The following is a 22,955-nucleotide window of genomic DNA, read 5'->3' on the forward strand; positions in this document are numbered from 1 at the left end:
GTTAAGCAGCAGCAAGTTAACGGACTAGCTCATTAACTTTTAGCAGAGAGGTGATCATGTAAGCAGGGAAAATAAAACTGATACCTAGAAACAGAAGACTAAAGAGTACAACTCTAAATGCAAGAAGCTCAAATACATAACAGTGTAAACCAAACGTCTAACAGACAAGTGCTTATGTTTATTTGTAGTCCACGATGAATATGATCTTGGTAATCCAATTAATGCCATTTTTGTCTGGTCTCTTTCTCACTGTTGAGTCACACACATTTATCATAAGTAAGGCCTCTGGGGCTTTAGATGCTCTTTGTTCTTTTGTGACCTCCCAGATGAGTGGTTGACATGCTCTTTTGGCTGGCTGGCCACTCCTAGGGAGGTTCACCACTATGTCTTGTATTCTCCATTTGTGGATAATGGTACTCACTGAGGTTCTCTGGAATCCCAAGACTTTAGAAATGGCTTTCCAGGGCAATGGATGTCAACATGTTTGATTCTCGTCTATTTTTTAAAGTAATTTGGATTGAGGCATGTCGATAAATAATTTTTTAAAATAATTTCTTGACTCACCAAGTCTGGCTGTAACTAGGTGTGGTCATAAAAACCAAACAAAAAAAACGTTAATGACTTAACAGTAGTACCAGGAGTTTTATGTTTAGCATTCAATTAAAACAAATAAAAATAAAGCGGCCTCTAAGGGGAGAAAATAGGTCTTCACAGCACTGTGTTCTTCTAAGCGGAACAAATCTGTATATAAGTTTTATTTCTAGACTTTAATTAATAAAATAACCCAATATTTCAAACACCAGCTGACCACCAGTGGCATCACAGTTTGACAGCCTCATGTGCAGCTACGGATAGACCCTCTTTGTGCGCCCTGGAAGCGCGTCCTCACTCGGTGCCCATCCAGCCCAACTTTGTCACCGTGGTTCATTCATATGGTTAACCAGAGTTTTTGGGACAGAATCCATGTGGCCACCCCCTGGAGAAAGAGGCGTGTAGTTGCTTCCTCCAACCGCTGGGCTTGTAACTTGACACCTGGCTGCGCGGTTCGTTTGCCATCGTTTTTACCCTCAGAAAATCTATTTAAAAAGGAAAGCGATGAGCCCAGCGCTTCTGACTCCGTAACCCCGTTGAGAAGAACCCACGCAGCTTTCCTCACCGGCCGCAGCGTCCCTCAATCTGGATCGGCATAAATGAATGAGCCACAAGGGAATATCGCCAGACGATCGCAACCTGGAAACTCTCTCTTGTCAAACAAGACAACCAGGAGGATTCTATGTCGAGCTTGACAGGCAGCTCAGCATGACTTTTTATGTCTGGAACTTCATCTCAAGATTGTCAAATGCGTGAAACGGCGGCCGGTGTTTTCTGCCCCCCTCGCAAAGGAGTCACGCTGTGATTAACGGATCAGGTTTTTGACTGGCAGGACAAATGAATACAAATGAATTTAGGCACCCGAAGGAGAGATTGCAGAACCTCTCATCTAGATACAAAGTAAGTAAGATTTTTGTGTGTGTGTGTGTGTGTTTGATGCTTTTGTGGGATCCGTTCAGACACACGGATGCGCTTACCTGTGATACCGGTTTGCTTTGGTCCAGGGTTGACGTCCGCATGGGGTCAAAGGAGGTTCTGAATATTAATCAGACATTTTCATAGCACATATCAACGTGATGCATTTAGTGTTGCAGCAGGAATTAGTTAATCTAAGTCATTATTAAAATAAAACATGGAAGTTACGCAATACTTGTATAATTCTTACGTTTCACGTTTACATGTTTATTTTCTTGTTGTTGTTGTTTTAAATGTTGGAAAAGGTAAATGGTTCAGTCTTTCATGCAAGATTAGCTAAACTGATTCATCTGACAACACAGGGGGGTAAAGAGGGGCAATTATTAGGACCTATCAAATGTAATGAGTGGCTCACCAGCATCCTCTGCGCCGTCGAATATTTTCCACTTTCCCGGCTATTCCAAGCGGCCACTTTTACGCACTGCTTATAATGCATTAGTACTTTAAAGAAAATACCATTAAAACTAACCTTAGTGCTCATTTAATCTGGAATTAGTGTTGAAATTGTGGTGGGAAATAGGCTGCAAATGTCCACAGATAGACTGGTTCTAGCTATGAATGAAAGTTTCATTCATTCATTCATTCATTCATTCATTCATTCATTCATTCATTCAATATTTAGGACATGCATGCTTCTCTTCTCACGCTATTTGCTCTAAGTTATTATTATTTTTTAATTATCTCCAGGGATGTAACCACGTTTATGTTTTTTAATAAAACAAAAAGATGATCACAGTTCAATCGTCAGAACAAGTTGTTGAGCTTCATCCACAAATGCTTTGCCCTTTCTTACTGCTGATGTAATTGCGCAATAAAAGCAATCTACCTGTGTTGTTTTTCAGTAGGCGTCCACAAGGTGTCGCTCTTTCTATCTAATAGCTTTTGTACAGGTAATTGTTTTTTTGGGGGGGTTAACTCAATTTTAGCCCTGAGAATTAGCTGCAAAATCAAATTCAGGTCTAATTTACAATGAATTTCCTAGCCTTTAGGTCTGCAGGTATATATCCATCATTTTCAGGACTGAATTAGGTCATTACTGAAATTAGTCAACAAGTGAGCACAGACAGACCTGGTGATGGAGGTGTGAGTGTCCTTCACATTAGTGTCATTAGTGTCTAGTCATTTATAGGAATTTTCCGCTGCGTGTGTGTACTTGTGTGTGCGAAAGGATCTCCTTTGGGAAACCTTTGCATGGAATCAGTCAGTAGTCTAAACACATGAACAGAAATGGAAACCATACACTGGGCTTTCTGTGTCTAACCTGTACACTCCCGCCTCCACCCAATCCACCCAACTGCACCTCCCTTATGCAACAAACCAACCTTCAACTGATGTCTGCAGAAAAACAGTGCAGGTTTCAAGACAGTAACAGTAAAACCATTGCAGACTTAGTGTCCACAAGGAATGTAAGCTTTATTAGTCAATGTTAAAATTACATATATCACTTGGATACTATAAAAACACAAAAGGAATATGTATGTAATAATTAAGTTTCATCAACTAGGTCTGCTTCCGAAAGAGAAGTTTCAAATAGCATAAAAATCATTGTCTGTTTTACTGGATAACATCATAGGAGCCATTACTCATCCATCTTGCATTTTGTCCACTCAGCTTACGGTAGAATTTCCAATGCGAGTCATGTCATTACTCATGGTTGCAGCAATAAAACCACACTAGTCTGAATGTACTGATGTTAGCCTTTCCAATCTTTGCCTCATTTAAAAAAAAAAAAAAACTTAAATTGCTGTACAAAAGGAAAATCCCTACCTGTCACAGGCACTTCTAAAGCATGCTAATAGAAACCTAAACAAGCTACTAAGAATTTTGAACAAGCAGAAGCCAAGGAAAACAATGCTGCTTCCTGGGTAAACTTGTTCCAGTTTCCACAGATGCAAATGGCCCGAGGAATAAAGCGAGAGCTGTTTTTACTGAACAACAACCAGTGCATTCGTGACTCGATTTCAGAGGATGGGTTTCTCAGTTGACAAGACAAAATTAGACTGTAATTATCTTGGAGTCATGCAGATTACACACACACCTAGACACAAGCACACACACCCCCACACACATCCTGTGAAAACCACAGCCAGCTGTGTGTGGGGATGGTTGTGATGAATCTTTATTAGCATCTAGGGGCTGGAAGAGCAGAAGACGCAGACACCATAACTGTACATGTTGCACACATACTCTGATTATAATTATCCAGGTCTGAAGGGGATTCTGATGCTCGTCAGTGCTTAGACTAATTGTTGACTCCTGTAAACACAGAGACACCTCTTTGTCAGAGGTAGTGCAGGTAAATACATTTTAAGACAGCGACCTCCATTACTTTTTTTCCCACATTTCTGTATTTGGAACCCTGGTTGTCTGCTACTCTGTGGCCCTCTGGGCACAGCTGCTATACACATTTCCTCCTCCAATGTGTGTGTGACCATGTGTGTCTGGATGACTCCCAGCGGTAAACAGTGGCTCCCCTGCCTGTCACTAGAGCTTGGTCCTCCTGTTGAGCTCTCAAAACTAACATGGGCCAGTCTTTAGGTTCTGCTGCACACCTGGCCCTGTAGAAACTGCTGAGAGAGATATTTTTGTTTAGCTCCATGTGTGAATGCATATTGGTTTGGGAAAATAGAGTTATTGGATAAGTGTACGGTTGCAATTTTGCCTCCAAAACCCACAACCTGCGGCCCTGTGTGTGTTTGTGTTTGGGGGGGATTTCAAAGAGGAGCTCTAAGTGCTTTTGCAGAATCCTGCTTCCCGTTGTTACTCCCATGGAAACTCAGTTGCTGGCAGTTGTTTTTGTTAAAGATTCTGTTTTAGTTTGATGTTAACGTTAATCTCAGGATAATATCTGAATTTGTGCTGTAAACCGGGTTTCCGAGTAACACAGCTCCTTGAACTGACGGTAGTTGTATTAGTATGACAACAGAGAAGTGTTCTTTGTAAATATTCTATTGATTGCCAAATGCACTATTCCTTTAAAGTGAAAAATAGTATTTTCACTAGAGACTTTCACACTGCTACAGAATACTCCTTGATACAACTATTGTTCAAATAACACGGGAATGAACCAATGATAATCTTACTTGACCTCACCTTATCTTAGCAGAAGTTGATAATCCCAACATATATATGTAAAATTCTGATAAGGGGAACATGAAAAGTGACACACACACCTAAAAGATGTGACACGATTTCACGATCCACAAAATCTCCTTCATTTCCTCTCAAGCTTGTTTTTTAATGCACCTGCACACATGGCAATGTAATTGTGTGACGGCCGCTTTGTAGATCCTGGTCTAAATATTAGCTACTAACTTTGAATGAAATTGAATAGTTACAGCAGCGCAAAGCAAGGTTAGTCATTTTAGAGGCTTTCAGATGTGTGTGTGTGTGTGTGAAAGATGTTGTCTGAAGAGAAAAGTCTAAAAGTGACTCCTAAAGGTAGCAAGTCTGAGGACGATCCCTTGCATCCAAAACTTACTGAAAGCTGAATTAAGAAGTTTCTTTGCACTTCCAACAATAAGTCTAAATGACTATGCTGACTCAGTGTTTGATGACGTAATTCTAATTATAGTTAGGCTGTTCTCTAAGTATATCGCTTAGGAAACTCCACTGGTTTACGAGCCTAGGACTGGAACACATTTAAGATCGGATTGATGTCATTTTTAATTCCATTGATGTGTTCTAATTGTGGGAAGCTGTCAGAGATGCTGATACATAGTTTATACCTGCAGCTTTTACTCTGCTTGATGTATTTGATAATCTGGACTTTTGGAGGGGGGTTGGGACTCCCCTGGTCAAAATTTCAATCCTGGAAACATTCTGGTTGCATTTCCAACTGGGAACTTGAATAATCCTATTAGTTTTATTATGAATTCACATTTCGAATGCCAATTAGAGCTGCACAATATATGAAATGACAATCAACATTGCAATGTGAGCGATACTGATTGATATTGATGTAATAATTTTTGAGAATATTGGTGCCCACACCTCATATAAATATCAGTGAGAAAGATGCTACAGCTCAGAGAAAGTTGTTGAAATATTGCGGTGATGAAAAAGAAGATGCAAGATTATTAAGAAATTCACAATATTTTAACTGGATTGCAATTGCATGTTTCCGCATTATCAAACCTAAAACTATCTTTAAAGAAGGATTTGAAACTTCATGTTTTTAATCAAATGAAAATGAAAGAAAGTCTCTGACTCCACATACTGTAACTGTTTCCTTTTTCTAACGCTATTCTTCTTTCTTTTATCAGGAGAGCCCTATTGCTCTGTACAGTTTTATATTGTACTTGTTACCTGGGACTTACACAAGTACACTCTGAAGGTAAGACTATTATTCATCTCCATTCATTTCACATCTTCCTTTTGTTTGTATGTTCAAAAAGGTTAAGGCAAAAGGAAAAATATGCAAGATTGAGGTGATTTTGTAGTTATCCTTTGCCTGTTCAATAAAGCCGTGGAGAGTTCAAAGCCATAACAAGATTTCTTTGTGAATTTGGGGCAACTGTTGCCCCAAATTCGTAGTTCAAATCGATAAAGGAAGCAAATTTAAGGAAGAAGTGGGATTAGGACATTTTAACTATAAAAAACCTTGTGTTTCACTTCACATTTATGAGCTACATAACTCCAGCAGTCAAGAGGGCAAGAGGTGAGGTAGCTACGCCCTGGACAGGTCACTACACCATTGTTTTAGAGGGCAAACAACCATTCACACTCACACCCACACCTAAGGGTAATTTAAAGTGGTTCATTGACCTAACATGCATCATTTAAGACATTTGGAGGAAGCCACAGTACCTGGAAAGAAACCATGCAAGCACTGTGAGAAGATGCAATGTTTTTTGAGATTTGAACCTTTGATTTTCTTGCCAGGAACCAACACTGTTAATAACAGGTCCATTTACTTTTTGGTGGTTTTCCTTGCTGAAGGAGTTCTAGATTTACTCCAGTAAATCATCACCCAGCCACCCATATAGAAAAAAACTATATTATGTAAGACTTAGCCTTTTTGTTAATTCTTAATTCATAGACCTATAAGTAAAACATTTTTTTATGTTTTTTTTTGTAAGATTTTTTTTGTTTAATTGAGGAAAAATTATGCCTTTTGCTTTATATGTTTTTCCTAAGATGTTTTTAATTCACGCTGTGCAGCCCGGTTGTTGTTTCTACAGATATATTCTGACTGAGATACATTACAACCTTTAGGAAAAGCATCTTTTATTGACTTTTCAGCTTTAGTAGCTGAAAGAAAAATATGAGAATATGAAGAATGAGAATAATCATAACTGCTCACACTACAGTGCTCAAGGGCAGCTGAGGGGAGATCTCTTGAGTGAGAATAAATGACTTCATTCTCTACAGCGGATAAAATTACAAAGTGTAGACCCTTGGTTTTTTTATTTGTGCTACATTAGTGAGTTGGCACAGAGCAATGCTATGAGCTCTCGCCATGTGCTTGACACGCTGACGTTCAAACACATATGCTATGCTGTAAAACCACTGGGTTAATGTACACTATGCCCCTGTAATAGTATAATTTGTTAAATAAAGACTTTGGAAACATTAGTATCTACATTACATGTAATGCATGCCCTGCTTTACTGCCAAGTCCTGCTGTCCCTTGCTGCCAAAGAGACCACACAGAAAGGAAAATTTACTGAGGATGAGTATACAATACACTCAGTGTATTCCTTAGTTCTATTTTATGAAGTCCTTATGTTTTGAGGCAAGAAAAGCTTTAGAAAACCAGACTGTGAAGACATCTTAAACCTTTATTTTGAAAGATTTTTCTTTAACTCATAAATTCAAAAACTCTTTTTGCACCAAAGCAACTGTTCCCTATCTTAGGTCTATTCTCTCCACAAAATAAATGCACACTGCATTATAACTTTCAGCAGTTGTCTACTACTGTGCAATTCAAAAGTCTGAACATAATCATTTTTCCAAATGTTTTTATTGTAGACAAAGATTTTATGAGCAATGCTTTTCCGGAACATTGCACATTAAGGCAACTCATCCCTCTTCTAAGTGCATGTCCCCATTAAACAGGCTGAGTTACCCTGAGGACAATAAAGATAGTGCAGATCCTGTGGGTCACAGGTCATTGGGAAGATGAAAGCTGGGGCTACTTTGAGACTGAATGCTGACTGAGTTAAAGCTGTATAAAAAGCTGCAGACTGTATTCTGGCTCCAGGGAGGGAGATAGTGTGCTCAGTTCTAAATATCTGAAGAAAACACACTCTCAGTCAATGACCTTAAGTTATTTTGGTTAAAGCAAGTCAAATCATCCTGTGTTCACATCCAACAATCCAACTGGGATAATTTAATGTGTGAAAAGAATATATCAGGCTTTCCAAAGATAATCATTTGATATTTAACTTTAAATGTAACATATTCGGTTCTGCAAGTAAGCTACTGTCTTCAAAATACACAGCTTATTTATAGATATTACACTTTAATTAATACAGATGGATCATTCAGAGGTTTTGTGGCAAAAATCTATTGTTTAAAGCTTTGAACTGATAGTATTGACTCTAGTCTATTCTTATTTCTCTTACAGAACTGTAAATAACACTGGCACATTTATAGCAAATTCCTTAGAGCAGCTCAGAGTTACAGAGCTGTCTCTCTTTGCTTCACTAAAAAATTTAAAATATGGAAAATTATTACACAATCCTCCAGGTTATGGGATAGATGTAAGTGTTCAAATAGAACCAAACAAAATTTTATTTTGTACTCCTTTGCAAGACACATTATAGCTCGCTTTTTGGAAATTAATTTTACATACTTCTTCATTTGAATCTGCAGCCAATTTCACTCAGTACCTTAATATTTAGTAGTTCTCTTTCACTTGTGGCAAAATGTGCTGTCTATTAAGACTAAAAAAGAAAGATTTAAGCCCCTTTAGGATGCAGTTGAATTCCTAGACATGCATGCAAAGTTCAGAAAGATGTTGGTTTTATTCTCAACATCTACATTTGCAGATTATTATTTTTTTATTTAGCTTCAAAGCAGCTGAATTTCAAATAACCGGCTAGTTAATTTAAATTACATAAGGCGTAATTCAAGCCATGTATGCTGTGGGCAACATAGTTTAAAATTAGAGCCAACACTTACAGACATTGCATCACATTTTATGTCAGGCTGCTCCTTTGACAATTTGCAGACCATTAAAACAGGAAACATGTTACTGTTGTGGCCACACTTAAAGCCGTTTAAGACATCACAAGTGGCTTATGGAATAAGACTGAGAAAAAAACAACTTTGTTTTGAGGAACATTGCTGAAACTGCCCATTCAGTGACCAAGACAATAGGTAAAATAATCAAAATAGTCTCACTACCCTGCCGTGTTAAGCTGAAAGCGTCTTACAAAGTAGCTCGTGTGTGATATGTTTACATGCTTATGCTTTGTTTTGTTAATAAGATGCATCTGTAAAGTTATTTCATATTCTAGTAGGTTGACTATATATAGCACACTCCACAAGTATTGAAACACAAAAAAAATTGATGATAAGATGTGGAAGGAAAAGCTTTCGTTCAAGTTTTAGGTGTTTTTAATAATTTTTGGTGATATTAATAAAATTTTAGTGAGTCATTTTTTAAAAGCTATTTCCTTTTTTGTGAATCACATTTTTGTGATCGAAAATGTAAATGTTTTATGGTCTTTCCCATTCTGAAGAGTGACTGAGAAAAAAAAAAAACTTTGTTTCAAATTTTGCTTAGGACTCGGAGAAACAGAAAGCCATTGATATGTAATGAAAATGTAAAAGATAATTTTGATTTATTTAAAAAATGCAACATTTATTATATCGCACACTGAATTAGTCTAGTCAAATTAAAGAATGGGTTTTCTAAATGTTTTAGTGTGAGACTGAGTTACTGCAACATAAGATAAATCTATACTGTGCTGTGTGAAGGATTTTGTTTAGCCCTTCATACTTTATCAAAGATTATCAACCTTAGTACATTATTCAAAATCTATTTTTATTAATACACTTTGAAGTGAGTAGGAGTTCTTTCTGCAGATGTAGAAATGTAAATAATGTAAATATCCGTGCAAAGTTAATAGCAAAACAAGGTAGGATAAGTCTTTTATTAGACTATAAAACTGTTGTAAACTTGATTGCTCTTCTGCAGCCTTCATGTTTTGGTGCCATTCCATACCATGGTGTTCATTGTATCCTAACAAAATTGTAATGTAACAAAATCTATTTAAAGCAAAATCTCAAAGGTAATGATCTAAAAAGGTTTACACAGAACGCAAATTCTGTGTTCTAAACATTAAAACATAGCGAGCTGTTTAGATAATAAATGGAGTACATAGCAACAGGCATGCATGACTAACACTGCATTCTCTTTTCTTCCCAGATGTTGATATCCTCCAAAAGTTGGGGCTTAAAGGACAGAAGCCGTCACGTTCTGTGCCAGAAGGGGTCATTCCATTCAGAGCAGGGATCATCCTCAACCAGAGGGCGCATATTGAGGCTCCATTGCACTCAGTTCTTCCAGCGGCCATCTGGCCCAAGTTGGCACTGGTCCTGAGTGTACGCTCACATCGTGTAAACAGTGCTTTCCTCTTCACTCTGCTTTCAAGCAACAAGAAGCTCCTTCTTGGTTTGCAGCTTGTACCAGGTAGTCTTGTCTTACACACAGGACTGAACACCTCAGTGACACTGCCCTATGAGCCCCATGATGGCCAGTGGCACCAGTTGGCACTGGGAATTAATGGAAAGACAGTGACTCTATATGCCTCCTGCGGAGAGCAGAGTGTCCAGGCAGACTTTGGGTGGGACAGTGAGGAGGGACTGGCTCCAGAACTCCAGGGCTCCTTCTTGCTGGGGAAGTCAAGCCAGCACCAAGCATCAGGATACTTTGAAGGAGCAATTTGCCAGTTTGATCTGGTCCCTTCTGCACAGGCAGCTCACAACTACTGCAAATACATTAAGAAACAATGCAGGGAAGCTGACACATACAGGCCTAACCTTTCTCCTTTACTGCCTATTCTACCAAGAGTAACAAACATTTCAGCTACTCCTGCTGTCCCTAAGCATGGTGGTTCAGACACCGCAAGGAAGACCACAAAGTTGAGCCTTGCCAGGAATGTCGCCGCTGCTGCCTCAGCTGTCAGGTATGTGGCCCCAACCCATAAAAAAAAGCTAAATCAGACAACCACACCCACTCCCCTGCTAGTAACTGTGATGCCAACCACATCCCAATTGGGTTTGGTCGTCCCTTCTTCCATAACCAAGACTGAAACTGTAACAGCACCACTCAGGACACCAGCGCCGCATGCAAAATCTCCAACCCCAAACTTGAAAGCTTCAGATCACAAAACTGCTAAGCCCACACCACCACCAAAGCCTACTCAACAAAGCAACCCAAAAGAGACTATAACAAGAACAGACAAGAAGAAATTTACCACTCCAGCCACCAAATCCCCCAAAACCAAAATTGACACTGTTTTACAAGACCAAGCTAGAGTCCTGAACCATCCACAGCCCACAACACCCAAGAAAATACTCCCCAAGTCTAAGTTTTCTCCATCCAAAGCTCCTTTGCCGAATTCCAAATCAAATTATGTCAAAGTTACCCCTTCTAAACCAACACTATCCAAAGCAAAGTCCTCAAAATCAACAGTCCCCAAAACTACAACTGCTAAGCCCCCAAAACCAATTTCTAAACAAACTGCCAAGCCAACAAAAAAACCCAAAACTACCAAGGCTTCAGTCACTCCTCGACCTACCAAACCTACAGACCACACAGTAACGCCACCTGCCACTGATGGTTTCCTGAGCTGGGAGGTGCCACCAACACAGTTCTCAATGCTGACTGGACCAAAGGGAGAGAAAGGAGATCCTGGCCCACCGGTAAGAACATCTGTTCACCCTTAATTTGAAGTAGTACCATAAAAAGGTCAATTAAACTGAGAAGGACATCCCATTTATGTTCGCTTTTGCTGGTTCTGGGTGGCCTTTCAAAAGTAGAAAAAAAAACAAACAAAAAAAACGAAAAAAAAAAAAAGTCACACTAGAGTCAAGCCAGTCGGTTCTGTATTTTGTCAAAACTTATGTCAAAACCTTTTACAGATGCCATTTAAGTCAAACACTAACACTTTAAATAGAACATCTTCTAAATACATTTTCTGTTGTCTTAAACAGTTCAAGAGTTTCTAATTTACTTCCGTACGTTCTCCTTCATTTGTTCATTGAACCATCCAGGATGGTTGTGACGTGCTGCGTTTCACACTTTGCCATCTCTTGACCAGATTCCTCTGTTAGAGAAGGCTAGTCAAGGTCACACTAAGCCCCTTTCAGATCGAGGTTGAAGGTCAACGCAGTCGGCAAACACTGAGTTTCTCAATACACGCACAAGGTTAGGTCAGGCCTTCAGTGTGTCGCCTGAAGCTGAAACCCAGCTTAACCCTTTCAAGAGGTCAGTTCACACTCAGCTTCAGAATCTGTCTGCATTACAGCTGACCACTCAGCTTAAGTAATGTCTTACTTCCAGGTCTCTGTTTTTTGCAGATACACTGAAACTACTTCTTAACCATTAATGTGTGCATACTACTATTTATTTTTGTTTATTTTTTAGCTTTTATAAGTAATCTGTGGTTTTCGTATTGTTGATGCAATGTACTCCAAACAGGGCATAAGTTGTGGGATAGACAGATTAGAGGGAATTACCAGTGTATTTTATGTTAAGTAAATATTAGAAAAGAAAATTTACACTATGTTGGCTACAACAAGTTACTGTTGTCTGCTTAATTTAGCAAAGCAAAGGTAATTTCTTCAAATAAATCTTCTTTAAACCACTTTCTCAAATTCTGACTAATGTCACAGGTTTTACTACTGCTTTGAAAATATTTCCAGTAACCTTAGTTGTGCAGCTGAATCTATTTCATATGGCACATAAGTTGACATTTGCTGGAAGTGAGATTGTTAAGCTAATGTACTGGCCATGTGTTTAAATTGAATTTGGTTATGTGGCAATTGATTTCATTTTTCAGTCGTCTGCCAGCTTTTAGGGACATTTAAACAGCTAGAGCTTAAATACTCTTGCAATCAAGAGAACTTAATTTGACTAAATCTTACAGCAAAGAGTGCTTTAAATAAACATTTAGGCCCAGTTTGCTTTTGTACAATTTTTGGTTTTATGGCTGTTTCATTTTATTGTGGAGAGGAAGAATATCAACCAATAATATAAATTATATTGAAGCTAATCTGAATTTACCTTGGTTAGTATTTGATTTCCAACAAAACATGTCCTAAGACTTCATAAAACCTTTGTTGGCAGTCACAGTAGTTACACATTTCTTGTGGTCTCCAGATTTGCTCAAAATCTCAAGAAGGATTTTGTCCACTCGTTTGTACAGAAACTCTTTAAATCTTTTAGGTTTCTTGGCTGCCACTTGGCAACTTGAAATTTCAGGTCTCTCCTCAAATTTTCTATTACATTGAGGTCATGAGACTGGCTAGACCCCTCCTAGTACTTAATGTGGTGTCTCTTTGGCAGGGTGTTTTGACTCGTTTTCTTTTTGGAATACCCTTCCACAACCCACTTTCTGTGTTCTGGCTGAGGATAGAAAAGTATCCTCCATGATTTTATGTTACATGGCTCCTTCGACTACAAGATGCATTAAAGTCATCCTGTACCCTTATTGAGAAAAAAAAAGGAAAGCCAAAGCATAATATTTCCATTTAAATACGTAACTGTGAAAATGATGTTCTTCATATTCAGCATTTCTCTTCCTCCCAACAGAGTGAGTAGTGTTGATGCCAAAAAAAGCTTGATTTTGATTGCACATTTCTTATTTTCAAGCCTTCTCTGGCAGGGAAACATGAAGGACAGTAAGGATTTAAAACCAGTACTTTGAATGTTTGCTGGCAAACGTAAAACTGACTTACATATGAGGTTTGCAAAATTACAATCCAGTCGTGGATATCTTGAGATCTTGGATAAGTTTCTCCAAGGTAAATGGTTGTGGGCTGATCCCTCACTTTTTTCATGATCATCTGCACCCCATAATATAAGATCTTTCCAAATGTTTCAGACCAATTGATGATCTTTTCCTATTTTTTCATTGCTTTGCTTTAGCTTTACTATCTCATCTTCAGTAGTTTCTGCCAGTTCTTTAGTCTTGTCCCTAGTGATGGAGACGAAGGACTGAAAGAGACAAAGTCTGTGGAAAGGTGTGTTTTATGCACATACCACAAGTGCTTTCAATGAATTAATTTGAAGCTGATGTTATCCAGCAATCTTATCTGCCCCCACAAAGGACTGAAAACTAGCCACTGTCTCCTTTCGCTGATTGATTGCTAATTGACTAACCTGCCCACCAGGTCACATCTGCATGTGTGCAATTAAACAAAAGTCACCCCCACCGTTGGCAACTTAGCAACTTTGTCGCTATATTTGTATTGGAGCAGTTGCACTGATGGTGTGTTTTGACCTTACAACACAGTGTCAATTAAAAACAAAATTGGATAAAATAGGAATCAGCAGATCGCCAATCGTGTGATTAGCTTGAAAACTGCATTCGGTGCAACCCTAGTTATATTTTTAAGAGGTATAAAATCAGTTGAAGATAAAATTGATGTGAACATAAATGTACACTTCAGAACATACAGTTGTGAGTGTTAAGTATTTCAGGCGATGTAAAAATGAAGTTTTTTTTCCTTATATTTAAATGTTGAATGTCTGACACTAAAATGAGAAAACTTGTTATTTTAATTTATGTGATGAAGATAAATTGAGGATATCTTTTAAATGCAGAGCATCTACAGTATATGAAATATTAATCATAAGATCCACAGGCCTTATGTCAGCCAAAGCAGCTGCCACTGCTCTGTTTTCCTTCCTCCTGTCCCTCTTTTCTAATTAAAAGAAAACGAATGAGCAGAAGCCTGGAAGAGACACACAGAGGCATTGAGTGGCGCAGGAAATGACCTGTTATTTCTAGTCTTTCTACAGTTTCCTGCCGCATGGGCTCTGACGGTTTTGATAAATACGTTTTAACTCTTATCACCCGGAGATTGAATTACTTCAGAGGGAAAGAGGATCACTTTTTTTGACACATAGCAAAACCAGTTAACGTGCAACCCCTCAAAAAACCTGAGCTGATGGATTTGACAAATATGACTGTAGAAGACTACTGGGGTAATAAAGAGACTGTTTGTTTGGTATGTCAGCATGGAGCACTGATTGAAAATCCTCTCTCCAGGGACGGCCAGGAACTTCAGGGAAACCAGGCCTGCCAGGCAAGAGGGGTCCGCGGGTAAGTCTGGCTGACCAAACACATCTAGACATATTCTATGTGTCGTTCCTTGACATATTCTTGCATAGCTTATTATAATAGCAAAGGCTGTATGTCTGTGCTGAAGCAGCTAGATCCCACATCATTTTAAATCCCTCTCATTGAGCAGCTGATGCACGCAAGCTCTTTTGCATGCTTGCAGACAAAGTTCTCCTATGCAGGCGGATTGACCATGTTCAGCACAAGGCTGCGAGTGCTGATCTCCCACCCTTGAGCATAAACAGGAAAGCTGCTATAAAGACGACCATTCAAAAGCATATCTGTGCCACAGGATGCCTAATAAAAGCACAGTACACAGACATAAAACACATGGCTTCACTGGACTTTCTCCTCCCAACTGAGCTGTTGCAGCAGGCCTCACGGACACTTCGTAGGAATCCCGCTCTAGACTAATGAAGGCCCAATTTTTCCAAGCCAGTTAATCAGATGTAGTCTCATTCAAGAGTCTTAATTTAGCGAATGTCCTTCCACCTCCTTCGTTTCTCCTTCTGACTCATGGTTTTGGAAATGTGTCTAAAAGTTGGTGGAGAATTTGGACAACCATATTCTACTACTTTTGTCAAAAATGGAAATATTCTTACAACATCTGAATCCCATCTAATGAGGTGTTGTGCCAATATTTATATAACTCACTTTTTCCACTAGTGGCACAATTAGAGTTAAGAATTGTAGCTTTTAGTAAATTGCCTGAACAGCTGTGAGAGCATTTGCAATAAAATGTTCTCCCCTCTCAGAAAGAGCTGCTTTAAACCAGGTAAACTCTTTAACTTTCCTGCCGGTGCAATCAGCATCTCAAAATTGTCCCGTGGTGTTTAGTTTAAAATCCCAAAAACACATGAAAATAAAATGCAACCCTCCATGCATAGTCTCTCACCTATCCAAGATTGGGTTGTAGAGGTAACAGGTTCAGCAGGGAAATGCAGACATCCCTCTTCTGTTCATTTTGGGGAATCCCAAAGCGTTCCCAGGCAGGAAGGGATGGATTGTGCCCATGGTATGATCTGGATCTGTGTTGGGGTCTCTACCCAGTTGGACCTGCTCAGAAATCCTTCAGTGGATCCATCCTGGCCAGATGAACCACCTCAGTGCACTGTGGAGGAGCAGCAGCTCTATTCCAAGTTCCCTTAATGTAGGACTCAACCAGGCTGACCATAGCCGCCAGAGGAACATCATTTCAGTTGCTAGTATTCATAGTCTCGCTTTCCATATTTCATGACCATAGGTGAGGGTTAAGACATAGAGCTTTATGGCTCAGATCTTTCTTCTTTAGATTACTGACTCTGTGGTTTGTTTGTTTTTTATGCTAGAGGTTACATTAAAATATTTACGGAAGAAGAAAGCTCAGATCATTTCAACATTAAAGCTCTAGAATTTACTCTGGAGTATACCTTATTATGAATAAAAGTATAGGAGGATAAGAAGGTCTTTTTCTGGGTTCATTAGAGATAATTAAACCTAAAGTCCCACAATTTCATCTCAGATAAGCAATGCTTATGATCCAAATCACATTTAGGTAAATTAAACTTTAATTGCGCTAGAAATGCCTCCTCAGTGCAGTGAAATCTAGTCAGACCAAGTGTAATTCAGAGTCCAATATTTAGTGCTTTCTGAAATTCAGCAGTGTTTTCAAATATAACAACAAAATGTAAATATAGCATATTTATCTACTGCAATATCATAATGAAAATAAATAGCAGGGACCACTTCCCTGTGAATGAATAGAATCATTGCTGGTTAAGATGTCTTCTTGCCTGGTGAAAGTAGTACGGTGGCCCTGAGGTGCAAACCTCTTCAGCAAATTGAAAGCACAAATACAAATTACAAAAACACAACAACAAATTACAAAAACACTACAACATTTACGAAGCACAATTACAAATTACAAAAACACTACATTAACAGCACAATTACAAAAACGCTACAACATTTATGAAGCCCAATTACAAATTACAAAAACGCTACAACATTTATGAAGCACAATTACAAATTACAAAAGCACCACATCAACAAGACGGAAAGTTTCATTGGAGCGCCGGCTGCATCTTTTAGGGTTATTATCCTACTGGAATGAGAGCCTCTGTTCCCCTCTCTAGTCATTTGCACCCTCTGAGAGTTTTTCTTCGAGAATTTCTCTGCATTTATCTCCATCCACCACAGATCGACTTCTCAGGTTCCATTGCAAAATAACAAAAAAGTCAGATGGTACTGCCTTCCATACACCTCCACAAAGCAACTTACCATTGTCCCTTAAACGTATTCTCTAACCTGAGATGTGGATCTCTATTTTTCCACCAAAGATATGAGTTCGGGTTAATGGTCTATATGTACCTGGCTAATTCTTATAGCTGTTTTCTCCTGCCCTGGCTTCCACCCTTCATCCTTAAATGTTAATGCAGGGTTAGCAAAGTGCAAAGAATGAAAGTCAAGTTTTCCTTGTAAGTATCAATGATTTTGGTGCAAATTTAACAAGGAATTCTTGCAAATACAAGGATCTCTTGCAAACATCACAATGTCTGACCTCACGCCATTTTATTTATGACGTTACAACATGGGATTGTGTACATGCCTTTGCACTAATCCCACACTGTGAAGCATGGATGTATGCATCTGTGTTTATGGCCGTCCTATATTGAGAGTAAGGCCAATCATGGAGCTTTTCCTGTAAACAAAATCATTTATCAAGTTCAACTGCAGCTGCCAAGTGTGTGTGCTAACACATGGATGCATGTACACATATTTACACAGATGGAAACACATACTTTGCGCAAACAAATGCTCTCCAAAAGCCACGCCTCTTAACCAGATGGACGTGTGGTTTCCATTTAGAGAATGGGATTCACCACATCAGGGACATAATCAACTCCAAATAACAGTTCTAGGCTTCAAGCTTACAGGTGGTGAAATATAAATTGATATATTTATATTTCACCACTCATAGCTTTGAGTGGAAGCTATGAAAACACAGCTTCTACTCTTGGGGGTCAGCCGGAGAGTGAACTTCTCCATCAATTTTCCGCCCGACCTTCTTTAGCCCTGGATTACTGAAGTTCTGTATGATAACACACAGAGGCCCATTGAGCCCCAGAACGGTCACCCATGAACCTTGACCTCTGGTCTGGCACATGTGAGTGTGAGATGCCGTTGTCATAGTAACAAATGCCTGCTTAGACGCTTTGCAAGGTGTCCATGAATGACCAATCCGACCTTTTCCTCCAGGCGTGTTTGTGGGTGTGCGATGATGAGGATGGTAGGAGGGTGTGAGAGGAAAAGTGGATGCTTCATGGGTGTACAGGCCGGTATCTGTCTTGGGCAGTGCCTGCACAGAGTTGTCTGGAGCCTCATGGGTCAAAGGGGTCTTTGTCTCATAGGAAGAAAATCTCCATTACCCATCTTTACTCATGCTTGCTCATTCACAACACTCCTCTGTCCTTAAATAAATCCCTGAAACCTTCCTCCACCCATTTGAACACAAAGAAATTAGAAAAACTTAAGATCTGACCAGTGCGGTCAGAGGTTTACATAAACTCATCATTAGTAAGATTGTCACAGTCATCTTTGGCTTTTATTGATGCATTTGAACTGTTTATTTTTTTAGGAAAGGATCATAGAACAAACAAAAATATTTTTTTTTAAAACCAAGGCTTGGGTGCACAAGTCTTAACTTATTGTGGGTTTTCTCTACTCCAGAGAAGACAGGGAGTTTTAAATGTACGCTTACACCCTCACTAACATTTGGATAAATGTTCCTGAGCAAGTCACAGAGATGCCAAACTGCTTTTGTAGCCAATAACAGACTTCAGGTTTCACGGTCTTATCAAAATTGGTGGAGTTATTTAAATCTGTTGGTGTCCTGACATGGTCCCAATTTTTCAACACATTTTCAATACATTTTCAATAGGTCTGATTGAGGGGCTATTCTAAAATTTTATGCTAGACAGCTTTGTTCATTCTTAAACCAGCCTTCAAGGATGTTTGGGACCATTTCCCTTGGCAATGGATCTGCTTTTTGAGAGTCTTAATAATCCTCTGAACTGTGAAGAAGGCTTCCTGTGCTGGAAAATGACTAATATGTTTCAGGATAATAAAAATCACAACCACTTTCTAGTTGTTAACTTTTGCAATCCCTGTTAGCACCTTCATACATTTTTACATTTGGGCAAATAAATATCTAAATTTTTCCATCATCAATTTCAGACGTGTTGTGGCTTTTATGAGCTTTTACTGTTGTCATTGTGCTAATGTGTTAGATTACTTAGAATTTAAGTTGTCCAGACCTCGGCTCGGTGTATGATGTATTTACCTCTGAAACTGGCTGGTAAAGCCGCTCATTAATACAGTCTGCTGCTGTAATTTACGTGACATTATTAAGCTGAGAATTCCACTCCTCTCATTCAACAATGGCTAGACACGCTTTTGAATCTCTAACGAACAGTGAAATGTTTCCCCTCGAGGAAAATGTTCTCTTGTGTACATGTCCGGTTCACAATCTGTAATTATCAGGACATCAAGTGGTTTCGCATGCTCTCTTTATTTCATGTTAGGTCATTAGATGTTGTCCCATAGAGTCTTGTTTGGCCCAATACCACAGAGTACTTCTTTTATCTTTAATACGATGCCTTTTTATGCATTTGAAGTGTGTTTTATTAGCCAGGGTCTCTTTGTTGCATAGCCTATTTTTTCCTCTGCGTGAGAATGTAATGATAGAAGTGATGTCACTCAGCTAGCCAAGTTGTATAACATATAGTGTAGTGCATTACAAAAGTTTTCACCCCCTTGAACCTTTCCACATGTGTATGAAGGTGAAGTGGAATATTTATTTCTACAATAAATCTGAAAAGTTTGGTTTGTATTCATGCTCCTTTTTGCTCTGACACCACTAAATAAAATCCAGTCCCATCTTCAGAAGTCACCCAGTCCGCATGTTCTGTTCAGTCAGATTGATGAAAGAGTTCTGGTTTGCAATAAGACAGAATGAGGAAAAAATAGCTGAAAGGATGTGAATATGAATGTTTGGAGTCCACAAAGAATGTGTTGCATAGGAACATTTTTATAAGAACCACAATGACGCCCCTGAGTCCCTGTTCACTGAATGGTGGTTTATTTTTATTTTATTTAGTAGCCCTCAGCTGACATGTGCTCCACCCTAGTGCTCTCTAATTAGACACCTGTTGTAAGAGAAAGGCACACTACATAGAAACAAGAACATATACAACTGAACCCCAGTGCCAGCCCATGCCCACTAGTGCACTGCCCAACCTGTGGTAAGCCGCTGGTTTAATTTTGAAACATGTAATTCTAACGTGCCTTGTTTGTTTAAGTTTATTTAGGGCACAACAGCGTTCCTTAATGCTGTGTGGACAGACCGCCTCCCATGGAATGCCAGCTGCACACAAACTCAAGGGTGAAAGGGGAAGTGTGTGGGATGAAAAGATCTTTAAAACGTCACAGCATTTAGAAGAGAACAATTGCACCTTGTGAAAAGGATTTCTATTTCTTTAATAGCATTTTTTTCCTTAAATTAATAGGAAACAAAAAGTCCTCTATAAATGAAGTAGGTTGGACTTCCAGTGCCTAGCAACAAGATCTTACAGCCCCTCAAATTTAGCCTTATTACAACCACAACCTGTAATGTACTTTAATAATTTTTTTGTGACAGATCAGATGGAAATATAAAAAGTGTGTTGCCTCAACAGAGACATAAATCTTTCAGAGTCTCAAAATATTTCTTCCAGGACTGCTTTGTATTTAACTCCAGCCACGTTTCTTTGCCTACCTAAGAAAAAGATTCCCACAGCATGATTCTGCCACTACTAAGTCACACTTTGTGGGAGCGATGTGTTCAGGGTGTGGTGCATTGTCAAACCTGCATGTTATTCTTTTAGGATCTAATCTGATCAGAGCATCTTCTTGCGAATTGTTGCTGTGTCCTCTATATTTCTGTGGATCTCTGCAGCTCCTCCAGAGTTACGATGGGCTTCTGGGATTGTTTTTTGATTGATGCCGTAGATGCATTGAAGATCAGTTTAGGTTTGCAGTTGTTATTCACTGGTGAGCAGACCTTACCATGGTACAGTTGTGTTTATATTGAGATTAAATAACTCACATGTGAACTTTATTTATTAAGTAGATGAGTTCTAAAAACAAGTCCACCTGTTCTGACTAAAACAAAATCTAATAGTTACATTTTATTTTGTTTTAGGATTTCAAAGTTAAAAGGTAGAACACAAATGCTCTGTAAAATATTTGAAAAACATGTATTCTCCTTTCTGTTGCATTTTTGTTGGTCTGTTACTTAAAATCACAATGAGATACTGTACATTGGATTTTTATGGAATAAAGTGTCAAAATTGGCAAAAGTTGATGGAGTAGGAATGATTTGGCAAAAAAACCTGATATTGACTCTACATCATAAGGAAGTAATCTTATCTTTTGAAATGTTGTGCAAGAAACAGAACATCTCTTGTATATAAGTAAATTTTCTGCCTTAGGTGGTCTAGACAAAACTGTCATCAGTTTCTGACAGAACGATCAATTACAGCAGAACGGATTTATGCAGTCTTGTCTGCACCAAACCAAAACGTCTGTTTTTGAATTTTTCTCAAAGGGCATTTTTGTGGAGCTGTATAGTCAACTCCAAACCCCAAAATGTTTTTCTTTTCTCTCACTTGGAAAAAATGGGTCTTTGAGAGTCTAGTTGACAGTTGGTGTCGGCTTTTGATGCAGCTGATCAGACCTCGACCATTAAAGCCTCATTGTTTGTTTGGAGTGACCCCAACAAAATCCAGTGACCCAGTTCCTAAAGCACTCATGGCTATTCTTCTACAACCAACACAGCCAACCCTTGACCCCTGAACTGGGATAGGTTAGGGGCCTTAAGGTGCCACATCACATGCAGAGAACAAGGGGGAGGTCAGAAATTCAACAGGAAGGACTCTCTCAGGGTTCCTGAAAGCAGACAGTCAGACGGGTTGATGAGCGTTGTTGCAGCCCACCCCCCACGCTCCTGTCTGCAGGCAACAGCTCAAACCCAAAAGCAGTTATAGATTCGTTCCCTGGCTCCCAAAGTTTCTTTGCTGAACCTTCCCATGGGGTGGGGGGTGCTGGATAGACTGTGAGGGTTCACATTACCAACATGCTGCCATGACTGATCTTGCTCTGTTTCTGTCTATCTCCTCATAATCTGCCAGCGTAGACAGACACAGAGATCTGCGGTGAAGTTCAAACTCGCAAGTCTGTGACATTGGACTGTCAGCATTAGTCATTAACATGCCTGGCTCTTGTGTGTTTGTTTGTGGCTGGATGTATGGAAGTGGGGGTTGGATCGTGAGCCAACTATGGACAGGAAAACACAGCCATATGTTGGAGCGGCTCCAGGGAGCCCCATTTTCCATGAGCCCCCCTGCAACATCAACCCCAAATACCACATGCACACGTCCACGCACACACACAAAGTTAAAACATATTAGCAGAATGGCTGAGTTTCTCCAGACTTTCTTTAATATTGTCTTTGCTAAGGCAAAGGCACAAATCATGCATCTTTACATGCATCTTTATTGCAGGAAATGAATCCTGCAATATTTTTTATGTGTTTTGTTTTATCTGATGTTTTTTTCTAGGGCGACCCTGGCCCCCATGGGAATCCTGGTAGACCTGGTCCACCTGGGCTAAAGGTAAATAGTCTTAGTCAGACTTAAAATCACAAGTAATCATTTTGTTCTTAAAAAAAAAAAACAACAACAGTAAACCATGCTTTTATATCTGCCCTTGCTTGTATATCTGCAAAACGTGTTGCATATTCGTGTTTTTTTGTGTGCAAGCTTTAAGGAAAACAAGGCTATGGAGTTTTACTGCTGCCGAAGTGGGGTCACTAAAGTTCACAGCAAAGCCACGATACTTGACAGCTCATTAACTCACTAACACCACTCTGCTTATGTTAGAATATCCAAACTGAACGCAAGTTATTTTAGGCTTTAATTGTTGACACAATATTATCCAATGTTTGAATAAGTTTTAAAAAGCCGTGCACAGATTTTGCCGTTTCTGTATGAAGGGTGACTCTGTACT

General features: G+C 39.2%; 1 protein-coding gene across 1 annotated transcript in view; it reads left to right on the top strand.

Moving 5' to 3' along the window:
- The first annotated feature begins 1,078 nt into the window (after nucleotides 1–1,078).
- col27a1a (collagen, type XXVII, alpha 1a) overlaps nucleotides 1,079–22,955 on the top strand; it is a 79,861-nt gene continuing 57,984 nt past the window's right edge. Inside the window, exons 1-5 of the mRNA XM_028026532.1 lie at nucleotides 1,079–1,491; nucleotides 5,832–5,902; nucleotides 9,947–11,445; nucleotides 14,799–14,852; nucleotides 22,508–22,561. Coding sequence (XP_027882333.1) covers nucleotides 1,439–1,491; nucleotides 5,832–5,902; nucleotides 9,947–11,445; nucleotides 14,799–14,852; nucleotides 22,508–22,561 — 1,731 coding nt within the window. The 5' untranslated portion in view covers nucleotides 1,079–1,438. The remainder of the gene's footprint in view (nucleotides 1,492–5,831; nucleotides 5,903–9,946; nucleotides 11,446–14,798; nucleotides 14,853–22,507; nucleotides 22,562–22,955) is intronic.

The sequence above is a fragment of the Xiphophorus couchianus genome, chromosome 8 (assembly GCF_001444195.1).
Source record: "Xiphophorus couchianus chromosome 8, X_couchianus-1.0, whole genome shotgun sequence".
In the NCBI taxonomy this organism is placed as follows: Eukaryota; Metazoa; Chordata; class Actinopteri; order Cyprinodontiformes; family Poeciliidae; genus Xiphophorus; species Xiphophorus couchianus.